Consider the following 22,219-nt stretch of genomic DNA (forward strand, 5'->3'; position numbering starts at 1 on the left):
TAAAATGCCCAAAATACTTTTTTATAAATTTATTAATTTTCATATTTATCTGCTTATTTATTATGTATATTTATGGATCGACATCAGAGTGAATGGATCAACTAGTGTTGTATAGTTGGAAATGTAATGAGGGAAAATAATACATGAATAAATGCATAAATAATTACACCAATAAATAAATTAAAAAATACAAAATAAAATGGGAAATAAGATAAATGAAGAGATTTTCTGTGCAAAGTAGAAAATAATACATAAATATATTTAAAAAACATTAAAATAAGTAAATTGATAAATAAAATGGAAAATCAAATAAATGTCGGCATTTTTATTTATTTATTTATTTAATCTTACAATTTTTTTTCGGTCTTAACACAAACTTTAGATGACGTTCAGTTGAGGTGCTTTGCTGTAAGTAGCAGGCACAAGCCCGTGACAACGAAACTACGGTAACGAGCACTTAAGCAACATGACTCGGCAATAACATATCTGGTAACGCTGTTGCTGTGTTGATCTTAGTGTGAGCACAGCATAATAGTAGATGTGGCAGGCCCCTTCAAACCCAAATCTATTTGCAGCAAAATAACAAGGGACCTTCAATCAGGGAGCGGTCCGCTGTTTTTAAACGTCACAACTCAAGAACAGTTAAGGAAACACCAAATCTCTGCAGCTCTCAAACCAAATCAAGCCAAGCCAGCACGGGAGTGCGGAAAAACAGAAGCTAAAAACCACCGATAACGGCCATTTAATGTGCTGATAACATCAGATTTGGGTCCATAGCTGCATCAGTCAGTCGTAGGCAGAATAGGCTGGAATCCAGGACTGAACACAAGTAAGAGCCAAACTCCCTCTGGACTCACCTGTTTGACGTTGTAACCCGTCTTGGCGCTGGTCTCTATGAACATGACGCTCAGCTCTTTAGCCCTCTGTTCGCCCTCCTCGATTGTGATTTGCCTGTGAAAAAAGAAGAATCATCATTAAACACCTCGAAAAGAAATACTAGACGGTTATTATTGAGCTGATTTTTAGACTTTTGTAAAAAGATCTTGTTGTTAATCAACATTTTGAGGATGTTGGGAGAAGCTTGTCTTTCAGTCAGACAGCCCTGAAGTCTGAGGAAAAAGATTATGGGTGTTATGAGAGTGTTTTTTTTCCTGACAGAATGAACCAGTTTAAATTGTTTACAATTATTTAGCTGCTGTTTTGATCATTTTTTGGCTTATAGCAAAAAAAAGGGGATCTGTCTTAAATGAGCATGCAAATATCATATCGTAATCCGAAGTATCGATATATTTATTTTTGCTTCATAATGAGACCAGTGATTTCCACCTCCACTGTTAACAGACTGTGGCTGATTTTCTCACGTCAACATTCGACAAAGACGGGCAGACACACGGTGAGGCCGCTGTCTGCAGCTGAAGCTCCTGTTATTCCAGGCTGGTGAGGACACACCAGACTTAATTAGCTAATGACTGAGAGCGATTAATTATATTGTCCTGCGAGAAATTAATAACAGCCAATTTGCATTACATTTTAATGAATCTGGCTGTGATTGTTTGGCTCTCGCTGTGAAACGGAGACTGTGTCAGGTGTCCATTAACACAAACACAGAGATCAGTGCGGTCCTGCTGACTCCGCAGCCCGCACAGCAGCAGGTTCGTTAAGACGACTGGCTTAAATCAACCTGCCACTGGTCTGCTGGGAAAAACTATGACGTAACCAGTTTTCTTTGTCTCTCTCAACAAAAAGGAAATCTTAGCGGTGTACTAACTCAAAAATGCCACTTCTGAACATACTCACACCTACAAGTTATCCCGCTGTGCAAAGCATCAAACAGACCAACATGATATTTAACTGATTCTCCTCTCCTTAAATAACTCGTCCTTTGCATCACAGCACAGAAGAAAGAGGAATTCAGTCTTTGTGAGGTAGGAAAAGAAGTGAGAAGAGAAAACACTGCACTGGAGATGTATTTACATAATAACACCACCTGACAGAGTTGCACCAGTGCTGCTGTGGCTATTTCTGGATGCATGCGTCTGAGTCCCAACTTAAACAACACCGAGGCTTACTCATCATCAGACAGGCATTTGGCAAGAAAAGTGCATAATGGATGTGTAGCATCCAGGCAACATTCATGCAAAAAAAGAGGAGCATTTAGAGTTTCAAAGCAGTTCTGTTGTGAAATATGACAGTTGATCACATCTCTTCAGCGCTACATGCAAAAAAGGGCGCTGCATCATTACTATCCACGGTCATTATAAACTCAAGCTTAAGTTCCAAAAAAATTAATTTGATCTCTCTCTCTCTCTTTCTATTAACAAAAATTATGGACGGTACAAGTAGAACCACTCGATACTCTGCTGTTTATTGTCACCCCTCTGTTGATGTACTCAGCACACTGTCCCGATACTAAAAGATGGAGTTAGAAACAGTTTGTTGATTACTCAAGAGAGAATTGTCTCTTTTGCTCCACACAAAACAACAAACCTGCTAATTTTTTTTATCTCCATCTGATGCAACAAAGCCTCTTAACACTCCTGCCTGTTCCTCTTTGTTCTGAACATGTCGGTGCAACCACGTTGACTATCGGTGAGGTGCAGACGTTCCTCTGCATCGTGTGTAAAGGGGAAATACAGAGAGAGCTGGATGGAGCAGTGACGCAGCTATTATTAGCTGGGTTTCCATTAACCCTCAAATTGCATAAAAAAAAAAGAAAGATAGATAAGACAAGATACTATCCAAAAAGAAAAAGGAAAAATGTTGCTCATTGCCTTCTTCCCATGTTTTTGAAAGAAATCGAGCCAATTTGCTCAGGTTTAAAAGGGTTAAAAAGTCAAATCGGAATGCTGCCGTGGTCTTTACTTTTTTTAACAAAAGCTTTAATAATAGCGTTTAATATGAGAATATAGTATTTTTTGTCTTACATTATTTTTTGTTTTTGTGTCTACATACCTTATGTATTATGTAAAAGAATGGTAGTAACAATTTGTGGATTACAGGAAATCATTGCTATATCTGATAAATCACCTCAAGCTCCCTTGGCTCCAGATCATTGAGGCTCATCGTCTTAAGTGAAAGTACATGAAGGATTGTGGCAGCAGTATAGAAGAAAATAGGGAATAGCTGAACAAAATACTTTGTCAGTGTACAGCACATCAGGGTCCACTTGATTGATGCTGCCTGATGAAAGATGAACACTAGGTTTCCTTTATGCAGGACTCCAAGGACTCTGCAGCACCTAAACTGTGCATACTTCAACTCCCCGAGGTACTGAGCATTGTGAAAAGCTCCACTACGCATGAATGAACAAACCAACAAACAAAGAAAGAGCCCATCTGACAGAAGTGCACATCTCTGTGCATCTGATAAACAAACTGCACCGGTAACGCAAAACACACAAATCTCTGCTTCTTCTCAGGTAATGTCCAAGGCAAAACGGAAAACAACGAGGCTAAATTGCATCATCACCTTATATAAAGATGCTTTTTGAAGGTCTCGCTACGCACGCAGCCACCTTCACGTCGCAGAGAAAAACACACAGCTCTGCCAGACGTTTATCTCTCCTGCATACTGCCAAATGCCAAGTGCCAAATCACTTATTCTTTTTCATTTTATGTTTGTTTTAAATAGTGAATACCAAAAAAAAAACAACAAAAAGACAAAAGCATCTTTATCACTTGAATTTGACTTGTGGTGTAGCAGCACTGGAGTCACTGGAAACATGCAACAGTACCTTTACTGTAAAAAACAAAACAAAAAACAAAAAAGTATCCTTGGTGTATAAGTGTGCCTGTAATGACAGTATGAGGCTGCTGCTGAAAGCCTCTCAGAGTCTCAGTGCGAGCCAAATGTTTGCAAATGTTGCTGCTCCCACTTGTGCTGTTGGACTGAGAAATATGATTTATAGGTACATATTTAGGGCGACAAAATCTGAAAATGGCCTTATTATGGCTCCAGCCAATCCTGAACTGAGCTCAGCGACGTTTAAGTCTAGAATTTAGAGCCACTGGTGTTCATGTTCACATAAATTCCTGATTCACTGTGGAAATGTTTTTAAAAATATATATTTTTTGATATATATATATTTTATTTGTCCTTTTATCACTTTTTATTTATTTATTTATTTAGTTCTATTGACTATCGACCTTCTGTGTGCTGACTTAAACTTTTGAATTGAATTGAATTTAATATTAGACAGATTTACTACCATGTTAAACCACAATTGCATGACAAAAAATAAACTGAAATGAAGTACAGGTGCTGTAGAGTAAAAAATAAAAAAAGCCATTTAGTTTTTTTCTGCACTAATTTGTGCAAAATCCTGTCAGGCTCACACGCACAGCAATAAGGCTGATTAACCTCTAAGCAGAAGCTAATTAGGAGAGGATGCTGAGGTGATGTTAATGCAGTAAACAGCCTTTTCTTCTTTATTTGGAACATTTACTGGAGTTTTAACTCCCAGACCCCATTAAGACCCGAACTAAATTGCAGTTAAGATAAATTACCCCTAAATTAATGGCAAAAGGTTCAGTAGTTTTCAGTTCACTGTTTTTCTGGAAACCAAAATCATCAAAATAATTCCATTGAGTAAAACACCTAATTCTGCAGATTAATATAACAGCTCAGATAGTCTTAAATATGCTTCTTACTACACTGTGGACACAGATGGGACGCTTGAAACTCGCCCAGTCTTACTGAACTGACGCAATCTCAAAAAACAAAGCTTTTGCCTCTGAGCTGTTGTTATTGCAGCCAAGAACTTTTATTGACAGATCCAGTGAGATACACCCTGAAAACTGCCACCACCAGCAGTTTTTCTGCTTTCCCCTCAGTCCGTGACACACTGAATTTAAGACAGCATAGGCCGAGATTTTTGGGGTGGACACAGGGGACAAGTGCCACCTAATATATAGAAACGTACAACTGAAACATGAAGGTAGCAGACGACTTTTGTTTCGACAAACTGCTAGAACACAACTCACAAACACAAAAGTGCGTCTGAAAAAGTAGGTGGTGGCAGTATGCAAAAGCAATATTTGCATAATCGAAGCAGAAGATACCTCGACATTTTCCTCATAAATCAATGCAGAAAAGAGACAAATTGGTGCATTAAAGTTCACCAGAATGCAGGAAACGAAGCGTTTGATGCTTAAAATTTCTCTATCTGGCTCAACATTTTACTCTCATCTCATTTCAAACGCACATGGACACGCCGCTCTCCAAAGTCAGAGCAAGAATTGGTTTCCTGTCCCATAATAATGCATCTTTCAGCTACTTTGCACACCTTGGTGGTGACCATTCTTCCTATCCTGGATCATAGTGACTTAATATACAAGTATGCTTCCAAAAAGTCTTCTCTATAAACTGGACGTCATCTTCTTTCAACACTCAGCACTGTAACCTGTATTCTGTAGTCAACCAGCCATCACTCCACAACAGGTGACAGATCTGCTGGTATCAATTTATTTATAAAACTAACATTTTAAAACCCCTCCGTATCTCCGCTCGCTACTCAATGTCTCTAACAGCACTTCAAGTTACGCTCCAGCAGATTCATTAGTATTTAGTGGGGTCATTCTTGAAGGTGGCTGTTAGCTGTAATTGTCTGTCTTTGTATATACTGCATATATTGTGATGTTTTAATTTTGTTTTGTGAGTCGAATTCTAATTTTGGTGTCTTGTACTGACTTGCCTCCTGTCACTGTCTCTTACACTAATCACTGTAAATGAGAAGTGGTTCTTAACTGACTTATCTGGTAAATAAAGGTCAAAAAAAAAATTCTTGGGAGAGGACCCCCAGACCTTACACATATTATGTGTCCCCCCAAATATAAAAAAACCCATTTCCCTATATGACATAAGTATTTTTTTGTAATTTGTAATTTATTTATTTAAGAAGAGACAATGTTAATCCACATTTAAGCAAATGCACCCGAGTTAGCTGGGGAGCTAATTTTCATCTGTAGTTCCTTACCTGATGTAAATAGGCATCCTAAAATCAGAGTAAGCCAATGTGAACTTCTATCCTTCACATGTTAATGCTATAAATGTTTTTATTACCTTGGCAGCAATTAAACTGGTGCATAATTTATTCATGGTTACTCACTACATGAGGAAACATTATTTGTGAAAATACTCCCCTGAACACTTTTACAAACCAGGTCTTATTCTGTTTCTGTGCTAAAGGACACCTCCAGTCACTCTGCACCACACCACCACACCATCATCTAACATGTTGGCCCACTGTTTTCCTAAAATGACAAAAACATCAGTCAACCAGACAAGAAAGTAGATGGTCAGCAAAGAAATAAGACCAGAAAACCCTGATAAAAGATCTCCCAAAAGATAACAGAAAAGCAATAATACAGAAGAAAGGCAAGTTACTGGTGTCTGTCAGCCTCTTAACTTACACTCTGGAATATGTAATCACAATGAGTACTTTTTATGTACTGTGAATTTAAAAAATGTGCACTGATACATGCAGGCACTTTTCACAGATTTACAACTCATTGTATGTGTAAATTACTAATAGGAGAACCGTAAAGATGCTCTGTGTGTGTGAATTTAATTTAAAGAAAGTGACATAAACGTTGCATAAATATGTTTCACCAGAATGAAAATGATTAATGACTAAGTTCACAGAGCAGTTAGCAGTTCTGTGAGTGTGGCTCCAGAGTGCGCCCAAAAATCTGTGAAGTGTGACTAAATATTTTCATCGGTCGCACCAGTGCGCCTGACATTTAGCAGGTCTGTGTGTGTGTCTGTCTTCTTCGCTGAATGCAATTAGGGGAATAGAAAAGGTTGTGTGTATGTGTGTCTGTGAGCGCCCTGTACTCCTCCTCAAGCATTAAAAAACACAAAGGTAATTCATTGAAGGGAACGACTGATTGTTTTTTTGGAAAGAAAAATGCTGTAATGCCCCTTTACGCTTGTCCCCAGCCCTGAAAGGTAAAGCTCAGACTGGACATCATCAGCAGAGGAAACTGCTCCAGCAACAAGGCAGACAGGCTGCCTTTAACCCTCAAATTGTGTAAATTGAAACTGTGAATATAAAATTTGCCTAATGGGAACTTGCATGAGGTGGTATTTCAAGCAATCTGAAAAAGCCGTATTTCGAAAAACTGCAATGGAAACACTTTTTTTGGCTTTTCTTTTTGATGCTATGACTGTACTTGTCAGTAGGAACCGTCTCCCTCATGATGCAGCAGGAGCTACAAGAGCTGTTAGCGCATCACATAACTCTGAGAAAGTTGAGTGGATCATCCGAAAGTTTTGAATCCACAATTCCTCTGTGAAATCGTGGACAATCAGCTCTCAGAAATCCCTCATACGTGGCCGCTCCCACTTATAAGGGGCTTGTCTTTCCATTATCACTCACATAACACGCCTACATCTCCTTTGATAGGAAATAATGACGGCTGGTTTGGTGGCTGCAAATAGAAATAAACCTGATAGTGTCTTGAACATCCATCGCCATTCTTCTTGGAAAGTTATCTGTATCGGAAACCTGCCTACTGTCTCCCTGTTTTGTGAAAAATGCCTAATCTTGACGCTCTCCTGACTTCAAGCCAGAGCCTACAACATACAAACAGGCCAAAATACATGCCTTTTGCAAAAAAATGTCTCATCCAATTTCCGTAGTTCAGACCTAATAAAACAGCCAACATTAAGCATTGCTTCTATTGCAAAAAAAGTAACCAAAGCAAAGCTGGTAACAGTACTTTTGCTGTCTGAGAACTGACGTCCCAAACTGAAACATTAAAAAGAACATCTCCAAGAAACACATCCTGCGCTGACAGGTTCATGATCTGCAGGAAAGCTGTCCTCCCTGCAGCGTTTCAGTGCCAGACAGTCAGAAATTATAATATAAACTTTATAAAATAGTTCATGATATAACTTCTTTTTTATTAAGTTATGCAATTTCTTGCTGATGCTGTGATTTAATAAAGAAAAAACATTTACCTTACAGGTGGGTAAAAAAAGATTTCAGAGTATTGCAATATTTTGCATGTTAATACTGTACTGATACATGGACATCAAGTATTGATTTTTTAAATTATGTTAATAATTAATATTGCAAACAGAAATTAAACTTTTGGTAGCCTACTTCAATAATAAAATGAACTCTATACTCTATACATGTTGCTGCTATAAAAATGACTTTGAAAAACTTTACCTTATTAAATAAAAACTGATGTTTTCCTTAATTTGCAATTGAAAAACGGCAATAAATCCAAATATATCATAACATATGTTATCAAAATACTAAGTAATGACATGATATCGTATTTGTGGCCTCCGGGGATTCCCTCCCCTAATTTACCTGCACTTTTATTCCTGTTTACAATACTGTCCACAATATTTTAAGATATAGCCAATGTCATTAAGAACTGACAGAAAAGCTTAAAATCTATGATTATTATTATTATTGCATCACAAAAAGGCATGGTGAAAAATCTTGAGTGCAACCAAATTACATGCTGATGCATTTGAATAAAGAAAATTAGTTGCACGGGTGCAACAAATGTAAAAAGTTAGTCTTGAGCCCTGCTGTACAGTATGCACCATTAATGCATTATTGCACAAGTGCACAATCAATTTTATGGTTCAATTCCCTCTTTATTTTCCACTGTTGTCTATCTCTGCTTCAAGCCATTTCATTTTTACCCTGTTTCTCTAAGCATGCACTTCTCAAATCAATTTATTTTTCCTTCTCAGATTTGCTAAACATCCATTTCATCAGCATTTTCCCACCTTTTCCTCACTACAGCTGCAGAGCCAGATCAATTGTGTACGTACATATATGCATACATTAAAAAAAAAAATCCCTTGTGCACACCATTTATGATTGCTTAAGTGTCACCAGGGGATAAGTTACTGAATAATTTCCACAAGCAAGCAATATCTTTTTCATTTTAAAGCAGCTGGGCTGCCTCATGTTCCACAATAATTACTATGTCAACACTAGATATAACCAGTTATGCTAATGAGTGCATTCATTTAGATTTTTGATATATAATGTGGCAAACATTAATATCTCATGTCATATATATAACACTGAGGTGGCATTAATATCAAATTCATATAGTATTAAGGAGCTATATTAGCCTCAAGATAATCAGTTTTGTCTCATTAATACACAGATTTATTCAGCAAAACCCCCAGACGTCTAATCAAATGATGGACTCTGCAGGGAGCCAGACTGGTGTTTGTAACAGGTTTTGTTCTGGAGGTATTGAGCTCGACTGAATGTTCGCACAGACAGACTGACAGACTGACACTTGGTACATCACGGTTGCCATGGTGTCAAGACATAAAAAGATAGAAATACTCACTAAAAGATAAAATGTGCCACAAGTACTGTTGTAAGAGGAAGGTATGGAGAATGAAAAATAGCGTAAATAAATAAATAATTGTACACTTAAATACAGAAATAAATAAAAGAATAAATGAAGAAATCTATTGAGGTTAGGACATACAGAGAAAGAGATACAAAAATAAATAAATGTAGTTGCTCAACAATATAGAAAGAATTTTAAGATTTTTTTCCTTTTTAATCCTGCATTTATTCATATGTTCAGTTATATTGAAGAATTACTTAATTCCATTTTTATTTATTTCTGTAATAATTCATACATTTATTTATTTCTATATATGTTTTATTCCTGTATTTATTTATTTGTATATTTATATAGTTATTTATGCCTTTTTTTAAATTTAAAATGATTTTTTTAATGTATTTAGTTAGACATTCAATTATCTATTGCCAGATATATTTATTTATTCCTGTATTTACTTATCCATTTATTTAACTATTCCTGTTTTTATTTATAAATATATTTACTTTTCAAATATATTTATTTATTCCTGTATTTACTTATCCATTTATTTAATTATTCCTGTTTTTATTTATATATATTTTTTACTTTCCAATATATTTTATCACTGTATTTATTTATTCACATATTTACTTAGATGTATAAATATTTATTTCCATATACAGTATATTTACCTATTCTTATATTTATTATATCTTAATTATTATATTATTATTATATCTTTACATGCTTTTTTATACATTATAACATTTATTTCCACATATATTTATTTATGATTCATTTTTTTATTGCTGTATTTATGGATTTTTTTTCTTTAACTGATACTTTTGCTACTGTTTGTCCTCCATCTCATGTTCAGTAGTAAACACGTACCTCTTATCTGCCAGGTCTGTTTTGTTGCCGACAAGCATGATGATGACATCACTTCCTCTCTCTGTTCTCACATCTTCAATCCATTTTGACGTCTGCTGGAATGAGTTAAACATCTGTACAGAAGAAGGAAAAAACGAAGCAGAGTCAAATTAGAGATGCTGTTTGTTCAATTGCACCAACATTCAATATGCTGACACCTCTCCTGCTGTTTCCGTTCTAAACAAAACCATTAACATTTCATCTGGATTTTTTAAACAGTGACATGCTTTGTTATTTATAACAGCTGGCAGGAAATAAAATGGAAATCTAGTGATACAAAACGAATCTCCCACAGTTTGCCTTACATGGTACTACTAATTATTGATGCAAGACAGAGATACAGAGAAAAATCCCATGTGGTGGATCATATTAAAAATATCTTACATTTCATGATCTTAATATATTACCTGATAGATGATACTGTATGATGCACACAGTACTGGAATTACACAATAAATCCACTGTACATGCCCAGCTCTGTAGTATGTTAAAGCTCTTAATAAATGCCTTTGACCTTGCAGCGTTCATTGAGTATGCAGGCCTGCTGACATGCAGACTCAGAGTCGTATTGTATTCTTTCACGGGGAATTTGATGAGACAGACTCGAAGTCTTTGGGGTGAAAAAGAGAGCACGGTTTTGGAGGATGGTAACCCATATTTTTCCATAAAATCAGGAATAAAATTACCCTCTCAGGGCAGCTGTGTTACAGTGAGTGCACTTTGCTGTTTTTAAATGATTATATAGAAGCCAGTGACAGATCTGAGAGGGAATAATTCGACTGTTTGTCGTGGAAAAAGGCACTCTTCGCAATTGTGAGTGTGATATTCAAATATTTCATGAGGGGCACTGACTTGTAATGTCGTAGACCACCACAGCCACAGTGGAGTCCCGGATATAGCTGGGAATGAGGCTCCTGAAGCGCTCCTGTCCCGCTGTGTCCCAGAGCTGCAACCTCACCTGGGGTTCAGAGAGGGAAAGCTGAGGAGGCTGAGATTATTCAGATAGTCAGAGAGCCTGGAAACAGTAGGCTCCCTCCACACACACACGCACGCACGCACGCACACACACACACACACACACACACACACACACACACACACACACACACACACACACACACACACACGCACACACACACACAAAACCCACAAACATGTGCTGTAAGACATGTATCTGAGGGTACAAGAATCACACTCAGGCACTCACTCACAACATGCAGAAAGGTATTAATTTCCATATATAAAAAGCTAAACAGAAAACATGCTGTTCATCAGTCCCGCTGAGCAAGATTACAGCAAGAGATGCACCGATTGATCAGCCGGCAACCGATATTGTATATTTTCAGCTTTATTGGCTATAACTGGTGACCGGTCGCTTCTGTTCTGGTCAGGTTTGCATGCATGCACATTGTTTAGATGCACAGCAGCACATACACAGGGTATCTGTAGGTTTCAACAAGTTAAATTTAAGACTTTTTTAAGACCACCATGAATGCAATTTAAGAACAATTTCACAACCATACTGGCAAAATGTAAAGGAGACCCAGAATTACTCAGCTGCAGTTAACGTTGATGATTATTGCTTCCATGGTTGTTCCGTCTTGTAGTTTTGTTACAGCGTAATCAAAACTTTTCTTAAAATAAAAGTGAGACTGAACTTTGTAACTTTATAAAAGTGACGTTAGTCAATTTTTTTAAGACCGGTCAAAATTGTATTTAGGACTTAAAATAGACAATTTAAGGCCTAAAATGGAGTTTGTGGGATTTTAGACTTTATAAGACTCCATGGACACCCTACATACAGTAACCAGCTACTGCCACAGGCATTGCACCTCATCTCATTCCCAAATTGTCCAATTTCCATGCTTTGTTATGCCCCTCGTTTCAGGCTGGGCGGTATGGCTTTAAATAAATATTTAAAATATTGTGATATTTTAAGGCTGTATCACAATACACGATACACAATATATATCACCATATTTTTACATGTCCTTTAAACTGATGTAAACTACTTAAATAAAAACCTTATTTAATGAACTACAGTTACAATAAAGTTAAATAAAGTAGCTACTGTCATATAACAAAGTTGAATAAACTACTACTGTTACAATAACATTTAATAAAATACAGTTCCCAAAGGTGTCATGTGGAAGATCTCAACGTCACTTGATTTGACGATACGCTGATGGCAGTCAGCAGGGCGAATATCAGCTGAAACCGATGTGCCCCTACTGAATCATAAATAGTTTTGCATAAATTAATAGAAAAATAAGTGTGTTGTTTTATATAAATCATATATACTTGACTATAATGGATCTTCATACACAGAATATAATAACATTTTCTCGGATTCCTCGTCGCGGATACGTTAATAATTCGTTTGAGTGTGTATAATTCTGTTGCACCTGTTATTTAATTTTTTTTAGAAAATAAAACATGTTAGATAAAGTGGTATATGAATCAGTTCATTTTGGATTTTATTTGTACAGAAGAAGCTCTGCCCAGTGACCTGGAGCAGATTTTATTTTGAGATTTGTTTGAGGTAGAGAAAATCCTGTAACTGGGAGAAGTTTTGGAAAAATAATTACAAGTTATTTACCAAAGTTTTAATACAAACATACAATTGAAAAATACATCTCAATCAGTGCATCTCTAATTTCAACACATGCATTATTGCATGCATGTGCATGTTTCTCTCAGGAAGAAGGAGTTACTGAACTGCTAACACGTTACAAACACTTAACACCTCTGTCATGACATTACACAGCTGTAACTGAGCCTCTTACCGTTCGATCTTCCAAGTACATGGTTTTCGACAGGAAGTCAATTCCAATTGTGGCCTAGTTTGGGGAGAGAAGATAAGCATGGATCAGCATCACTGTAAATACCTCAAAAAGCAAATAACACAGTATTTACCGAGAAACTGAATAATGCAAGTCATAGATGCAAAAAGGGAGAAAACAGGAGGAGGGATTACTGTCAAATCCACGGCTCACGACAGTCCTGATCACATCACATCTCCCTATAAGAGGGTGTAATAAATATTCGAACGAGACAATAAAACAAAAACAAATGACACCTGTGAAGCTGATTATGGCCAGTTTTAGTAGATCGTTTTTTTCAATTCTGATTTTATTTTTCCCTCAAACACCACAAACAGCAGTATTAATGCTTTTACAGATTACTTGTTTGCTCCAAAAAATGACAAAAGAAATAGACAGAAGTCTACTGAAGAAGACACCTACATGTATATGTGATTAAGTAAAATATAGCAAAAGAAACGTGAGGTAAATAAGAAAAAAAAAAAAGTAAAAATAAATAAATAAATAATTTAATAATAACAACAATAAGAATAAGAAAAAAAATAAGAATTATAATAATTAAAATACTCTAATAGTAGATAAAAAGGATAATAGCACAAAGTATAATAATAGATAAAAGATACAAAAAATAAATAAATAATAATAATAAATAAATGTATGAGAATTAGTATGTTGAGTGCAGATTCTGGAAGAAAATTATTTTCTACTTTCTCCTTCATGCCACCACACTCAGCCAGTCAAACACATTTTAGTAGATTGTTGACTTAAGTCTGTGAATATTTCTGAGTTCCTAATATCTGATCATTTTGGTACACTGGAGCAGGATGCTTCACCTCAATAATCAGAACAACTGTTTTGTTTCAATATAGTTTTTATATTGAAATGGGCCGTTTAAAATCACGACTCGTATCATCTCACATTATCCATTTATAATACAAATCTAATCACTCCCTTATTGTGTCACGAGGCAGATGGCACTGTGTTCCCTCTTCAAGGGATGTTTACTTTCCACAGCCGAGCTCACGGCTCTCTGCTCTGCTGCCTGCCACCATATCATCAGGTGCTCTGACTGGTGCAAATCAAAACCCAAAAATCAGGCTTCAAATGCTGATCTGGGTCTGTTTGTTTGTTTGTGTGTTTGTTTCACTGATATTTTTGATGCCAGAACTGTTCATTTTTGGACATGTGACAATAAACATTTAGATCTCAAAATCACATAGAAGGCTTCTTTTCAAAAGAACAATATTATGCTTATAAATACATATTATCATTATTATGAAATGTAGTATTGGAAGACACTAAGCATTACTACATTAGTAATAGAAAATCTTTCTAATATTCAATAAAACAGAAGGCATTTTGAATTATTTTCAGGGACATTGCTGTCAGTAGGTGGTTTTCTAAGCAATAATTATAATGTTCATAAGTAATATTTTTTATTTAATGAATGACTGTAACTTTAGCTTTTGCAATTATAAAATTTGCTCAGTGAGCTCACAGTGACCTTTGACCACCAAAATAAATCAGTGTTGATTCACAGTGGATGTTTGAGGAAATTCCCTCGAGGCATTCCTGACATATCAAGTTCAGGAGAAAGAGACTGCAGATAACCCGAATCACGCCTCCAGCCACGGCGATACCGCACAAGCTTTGATGTTCTCAGTGCTATTATGTGAAAATGGTCGAGGTTTAAAGTACAATCTATATGTTTGCATGTTGTGAGAATAGCGGAGCGAGTGCGCTGTCGAGAGAGAAAGAGCAGAGCAGCAGATCCGAGCAGAGAGTCAGCTGTAAAGTCGTCATGTGGTGATAAATGTACAGTTTGGGTTTCACTTTATTAATAAATGCTGAGTCAGAAATGGATGACGACATGTTTACAACAGCTTATTTTTAGAGTGGTAGAGCCACCGTCAGAGTGAACTTCAGTTTGAGTTGTTATTTATTTTTCATGTTAAAGTTCACATAACGCCTGTTCTGCAGAGGTTTGTTGTTCTTTTTTCAGGTTTTCACAGAAGTGAGTCAAGATGGTTAAATTACAAGTCTAAAGGCTTCTGAGTGAAGCTACACAAAGATGAGTTATACATATCAATTGATCTAGGATTTTAGGATGTTTCTAGGATTTAGGACATTTCTGGAATTTTAGGACATTTCCCAAAATTTTTAACATTTCTAGTGATTCAAAGATACTTTTTGGACTTTCGGATATTTCTAAGATTTTAGGACGTTTGTAGGATTTTACACATTTATTGTTTAGTGTCTTTATGAAGATACAAAGAATACAGAGAACATGTACAATGTTTTAAAACAGCAAAAAAGTCACAACAAAATGGCTTCTTCTGACTGAAGTCAATATTTAGTGTGAAACATTGAATCATACATCCATAACAAAAGGTAGCTCAAATCATCAATACTGAGCTTTGGAGAAGAAGAAGATTAAAATTGTAAATTTCATATTGCCTAAGAGAATTCGAGACATGCAAAGTGGAAACGGAGGTCACAGTAAATATTTGCAACTTAAGCCTGATGGGGTTGTTTTATTCTGAAATATTTGCATTTTTAATACTGTATACTGGTTGTATTTTAGCAAAGAAACCACTGAGACATAAATATGTGTGGTCATTATAACTTTGCTTAAATAAAGTTCAGTACTGTATATATATAGGGTAGGGTGCCAGATTTGGACCACGGGCCATAAGTTGATTATCACTGCTGTAGAGGGATTTATTGCTTGTGTCTGGTGGATAATAACGATAATCGAATGACATCGTTCAGTCCTGATTGTGAGAGACTGCAGAGTTTGGACTGACTTTAAATGACAGCTGGTTTAGGCAGATGTGCTTCATGATGCTTTCATGTGGTGCATCCAGATGTTCAGTGAACATGTGAGGGGACGAAGGTGCAAAGGTCTTCACGGCAGCGGGTTCAGGACTGACCCAGGATTACCCAGCAGTCCACAGCTGCATGTTTAAAGCTTGTGTGACCTCAGCCTGCAGACTCCAGCACCGGCCAGATGGAGCACGTGCTGCAGATGGCTGACGGGGAATTACCTGTCTGCAGAGGATGCAGATCAGCTGAGTTTATTTTGATACATTTTATTTGTGCTAAGCTTCATTCTGACACATTTATACTCGTCTGTGGTTGAGCAGGTAGGCGTACCGGTTGTTTTTGCCTATTGGAGGCAGTGCAGCAGGGTGCCCGCTGCCCACTTTGACAGAACTGGGCATCAGCAGCTCGATCACGCACTTGTTTCCTTGGTGATGCCAGATTCAACAGTGGACTAACTCAGAGAGTCTGGCACGAAGACAGGACGTCATTTATACTCTTTACACTCAGTCACATCAAGCTCTGCTGGGCTGAAAATAAAGTGCCTCAAAGATTTGAAATTATAAAGAACTTTATGCAACATTATAGTTAGCGAAATAAAAATACTTTCTGGCTGTATCAGCCCCAAACAGACAGGCGGATTACATGCACTTCCAAATTAATTTATTCTGGCACAATATGCTTAAAATGTAATTAACAACTTGCATAACAGACTGAAAGAAATCACTGTGTGCTCCAGGTTAAAAGCACTAATTTGGTTGATCGATCCAACAAAGCAGCCTGTAAAAATAACTGAAATTTACTAAAGTTTTGAACATTTAGGCCACCTGAGAAATGATTTTAAAAATAGCAGCTTCTGAGCGTCATTATTGACACAGCGGCTTGAATTAAGTTAAAGGCACAGAGATGTGGTGGGAGGGGATGGCGGAGTTGCTGCAGGCTCTTTCTGGCTCCAGTTTAAATATAGAATCCCACACAGACAGCTATACATGAACAGATTAGATCACCACAAATTATTAATACTCCTTTTTAATTTTTAACTTCGGCACATTGTTAGAAGACAGACCGTGGCTCTGTAGGCCCATCCTGCTGGGAACTGGGGCAAAAAAAGCTTTTAACAGATCTGAAGGAGTTCCTGACATTATATTTTAAATGTTTTTTTTTATTTTTACCTGAGTGTGGCCTTAAGATATTGGTCTTAATATATTTTTTCGCATGTGAAATCATTATCAAATAAATTGATTTATACTTTTTTTGTGGGGATGCTAGGGGACATTATTATCTTTTTTCATTAATCTTTTTTTTTTTAGTTTTGAAGGTCAAATCACACGGAGCGTGATGGGAAAATGTAAAATCCAAATGATGGAAGCACCATTGTGATTAGGTCAGAGTTAATTTATATTTTCTTTCTAAAGCAAGCTGACCAAATTAGCATTTTAGCTGCAACAATTAATCAAATAACTGATGAGTTGTTAACTATTTACTAAATCACCAGATAATCTGATAATAATTGAAATGATTAACAATTTAAGGGGAAAAAAGTCAAAGTTCTCTGATTCCAGCATCTTAAATATAAATATTTTTGGTTTCTTTACTCCTCTGTGACAGTAAACTGAATTATTTTTGGTTGTGGACAAAACATGACCTTTGAGACATCTTCAGAATCTCCATTTTCAAACATTTTGTAGACCAAACAACTAATAAATTAATCAAGAAAATGATCACTCAAAAACACTGAAAACAATCATCAGGTTAAGTCCTAATTTGCAGTGGTACAATTATCTTAAATATCAGTTTCTTTTATCTTCAAATGAAAATTTGAGAACCAGCAACAAACTGGATTTCCAAATAATTTTGTGTGAATGTATGGATTTCAGACCGTTACCACATGTCATATGCATATATAAATACAAGGAATGAAAAATCATGCATTAAAGCTAAAGCTAAAAAAAAAACCAAACATTTGTGACTATTTGGATTCTTAATTGTTTAAGTCATTTTCAGATTTTTATCTGTAGCAGCTTTTCAAATAGATGTGATGCTTGTTGTTGTCATATAGATATATCATAAAATGAAATGCTTTAGGTTTGGGGCTGTTTGGGCAAAATGAGACATTTGAAACTGTTTCCTTGAGCTGTGGCAAAATATAATGTTTTAGTTTTCATATTTGATGGAAAAAAATCATACATAAAAAGAGAGAATCACATTTGTCTATTGATTCATTGGAAATTAACTATTAATTGCAGCCCTAGTTAAGACTATCAGAAAAAAACAAGGTGAATTAAATATAGCTTTATGTTACAATCACACGTTTTCGGCTGAAGAAAATCCTGCAGGTAATTGTATCAGGGTAGGTGTTACAGTGGGTTTGTATGCACTCAAACATGATGACTCAGCTGGCACTCTGAGGCAATAAAGATGGAAATCACAATTTTCTGACAAATATTACTGCGTTCAACTAGATGGAAATGGAGGCACAAGTTATACTACTGGACTGACACAAAACACAAAAACACAGAGAACAAGAATCACCGCTACATTTAAGATTTAACCTGATCTCAATACTTTGACTTAATGTCATTTACTAAAACAAAATTTCAGTGAAATCTGAAAAAAAGAGGGGTGGGGTTGGGAATGGAAGTGATGGGATGATTAATGTGTTTCTGCAGTGGCCATAAAACTGCAGTGATGGATTAGGCCATAAATACAGTGAGGAGGAGAGATGTTTGTGACTTTTTGGTGACAGCAGGAGTTGGAATAATCAAACACCTCAGGATGAAGAAAAAAACAATCTTGTAATCAAGTGGGATTGTCTCGTAGTTGGTCTCTGTGCCAACATGCTACTGATTACAGACAGCGATGTCTCTCTCTTTATGGAGCGACACAGGTTTTGCAAATCAGAGCTCACCTGTGGCGAGCACGAGGTCTCGTATAATCCAAACTAATTATGTTTGGGGTCTTTGCACCAACAGGATGTTTGACTTATGACCAAACAGAAATGCCACATTTGGCTTTAAAAGAGATCGATTCTGCTCATTTGCAGGTTCATACTTGTATTTTGGGGTTCTATTAGAATATGTTGCATGTTGTAATGTTCAGGGCGCACTTAACTTCTTCTAAAGGAGGCGGTCAATCACCAGATCACCAGACCTGCAGGATAAATCTGGGAGGGAAAAGTAAAAAAGCAGCACTTGCCTCTCCCTCATACAGACACTGACCGGCCCTTTATTTGAATTTGGGCTATTTTTTGTCTAATCGTGGTATTTTAAAATCTGAATACTTCCTCTACCACTGCTGCTGCTCCCACCAGGACTTTTGAGGTCCTCCATCTGGCAGGGACGCTGTTAGACCAATAGACCTTGAGTCGCAGCGAGCACACTGGCATTCGCTCACAGCGCCGTATTCGACAGCAGTTTGTGAACATGCAAAATCTGATTAATTTGGAATTTACTGCCAGCACAAGAGGGAACAGATCAGTGTGTGATTATACCTTCAGACAGCAGGCTGTGTATATAATATACTGCAGAACAGAACAATTACAGCAGGCTACATTTGTAACCGCAGTAATAAGTCGTGCCGGTCCAGATTCATAATTAGTCCATTTAATTCACTTTATGCGTGTCACAAAGTATTATGGGTAGATTTGTGCCCCACCACGACATTAATTTGAGATTAACCAATCTTCCAACCCTGATAGCAAATTGGGTTGCTGCAGCAGCACAGAGGAAAACATGTCACTCTGGCTGTTGAGTTTACAATAAATAATACAGAGAGAAGCAGCAAATATTAATGTTTGATAACTGACTTAAACCATTACTCAATTATCAAAATTACAGCAGATTTATTGTCTATTGATTGATTTATCAATTATTTGTCTAATTGGTTGAGCTGTACTAATTTGATAAATGTATCTTAAAATAAGTTCAGATAAACTATGTTTTTAAGGTGCATTATTGCACCTTAACTGTTGCTGAAAAAATCCATTTTTAGGGCTGCAACAGACAATTCATTTCATAATTAATTAATCCGCTCATAATTTTCTTGACCTATGAACTGTCAGAAAATAGTCCAAAAATTGTTAATAATAATAATAATAAAAAAAAAAAAAAAAAAAAAAAATTTAAATAATAAAAGAAGTAGTAGTTGTCGTGGTGTGGTGGTGGTGGTTGTTATAAATGTTGCTATTATTAACTGTTATTATTATTATTATTATTATTATATATACAGAAAGAGGACCATAGTGTTCTATCCGAAATTACATGGGGCATATATTGCACATATTAATCAATAATGAAATTATTCTATAGTTGTTATTTTATATATCTTTTTCCCAATATACCTGATTCACCAGTTGCTGCGACACTATGTATCTGAGGGTCTGGGCAGAGCAGACAGATGCAGTCACAGCCTGGCGGCCAGGTCTGACTGACAGCTCCACCACAGCTGACAAAAGCGTTCAGCCTCTGGAGGCTCTGAGCCCTTCAGCATGTGCTGCCAGGCAGTGAGGACGCCTGCCTCTGTCTCTCTCGGCTGGGTGGCTGCTTGATGGGAGTCTGCTGCTTTTAGAGGCAGCAAATCTGGCTCGCCTCGCTCACATCCTCCTGCTGATTAAAGCCACCAGCACGCTCGGTTTCATCTTTCTGATGGCCCTCCGTCTCTAAATATACTGCTCTTCTTCCTTCAAAGGATTGAACGCGATCAGCTCAAATCTGACGCACATGAAAACAAAAACTATGCGGTGATTCAGTATGTATGCCTGGAAACCTTCATAAATCTTCTCATCAGGGAAGATGTCTCCTGCAGGCACACATTCATAACATCTTTCCACCCTCGCTGGGCAAATCCAGCCTCCCCTCTGTGCAGCAGCATAAACATTCAAACCCAGCTAATGCATGCAGCATTTTAATTAATACTCAAAGGTCTCTGGAGTTGAGCTAGAAAAAAAAAACCTGCAACATCATTTATAGCCCTACCTGTCACTGAGCCCGGGAGGAAAGAGAAGTGGCGTTCAGACACACACACATGCAAACACACACAGAGGAGAAGGAGTGTGAGCTTTGGCTTTGAACGACAGAGCAGAGGTTGTGGCACCCATAACTAAATCATTAATCCACTATCTGAAAAATATAAGACTGGAAGAAGAGGCTGTTTTGTGGAACAAAGGGTTAAGAGGTGGATTTAAAAGGCTTTGTTTAACCCTTTGAGACATGATCAAATTGGTGCGATGTCTTTAAAAAACATAGGTAAAAGGCAATGAGCAACTTAAGAAGAAATTACCCCAAAACAGGCAACACAAAAAAGGTAAAAGTACCTGAAAATAAGAAAAAAATAAAATAAATTAAAAGAAGAGCAAAACAAAAAGTCAAAGAAATGACCTGAAAAGGTGCTTAGAAATAATTAGAATTCTGTAAAATAATATTAAGTATATAATTATGATATAAAATAATTTTTCAAATCTATCATTTTCTTGCAATTTGTGAAGCAGTTCTTGCCCAGTTGCTGATTTCCTTTTTTCCTCGTGTTTTCGTAAGAAAGCAAACCCATTTTGTTTTCAGATTTGAAATACTTGTGAGCCCAGCACAATAAAACTGACGTCTCTCTAGGTTTCAAAGGGTTAACAAATGACGCCGTATCATTTGGTGCACAGGCCATTACAGTAGTGTGGAGCAGGGACCGCATTAAAGAGCATATGGGGACGTTATTGAATAAGCAGATGCTATCTGTCCAGCATTAGGCTGCCCAGCACGCTGCCTGCTCACTTAAAATGGGAGGATGTGGCTGAAAAAACGAGGGTGAGAAGAGATTTCCCTTAAGGCTTCATCAAGGCAACGCCGGTGCATACGGCTGTTTGTCTGGAAAGCCATGTTTCTCCCCTGCTCGTCAGGATGCCTGCGCTCAGTGCCGACTTTGACGGCTGCTGGATTCTCAAAGTCGTACTTTATCGAGCTGCATTCAGGTTGGGAGTTACAGCGGTGGCCTTGGAGCGAGACAGATTGCAGGCAACAACAGACGCCCACATTCACTCCAGGTAAATAGCACTTTGGAATGTGCTGCTCTCTGAAAATGATGCACAAAATGATCGTGTCACATTTACTATCAATGCATTACAGGCCTTATTTATGAAGATATTAATCTCAAAAACAGCCATAATGTATTGCATAACACTGGATTGATATATAGCAGCATTTTAAAAGGCTGTTTTCAAAAGCCTGCCCCCAAAACACCCCATCTACACCCTCTGACCCTACAATTCCAGCCTGACTGTCTGGCCCTCAGTTATGTCAAACTAGGAAAGTGCACTCAATATAGCGAGGTCTCCACCAG

The 22,219-nt window shown here is 37.0% G+C and overlaps 1 protein-coding gene across 1 annotated transcript in view; it reads right to left on the reverse strand.

The window, feature by feature from the left end:
* Positions 1–22,219, reverse strand: part of rab6ba (RAB6B, member RAS oncogene family a) — a 67,957-nt gene that overhangs the window by 10,494 nt on the left and 35,244 nt on the right. The window contains exons 3-6 of the mRNA XM_042516681.1: positions 13,037–13,090; positions 11,100–11,229; positions 10,212–10,320; positions 858–951 (exon numbers count right to left, since the gene is read on the reverse strand). Coding sequence (XP_042372615.1) covers positions 858–951; positions 10,212–10,320; positions 11,100–11,229; positions 13,037–13,090 — 387 coding nt within the window. The remainder of the gene's footprint in view (positions 1–857; positions 952–10,211; positions 10,321–11,099; positions 11,230–13,036; positions 13,091–22,219) is intronic.

The sequence above is a fragment of the Plectropomus leopardus genome, chromosome 3 (assembly GCF_008729295.1).
Source record: "Plectropomus leopardus isolate mb chromosome 3, YSFRI_Pleo_2.0, whole genome shotgun sequence".
Lineage (NCBI taxonomy): Eukaryota > Metazoa > Chordata > Actinopteri > Perciformes > Serranidae > Plectropomus > Plectropomus leopardus.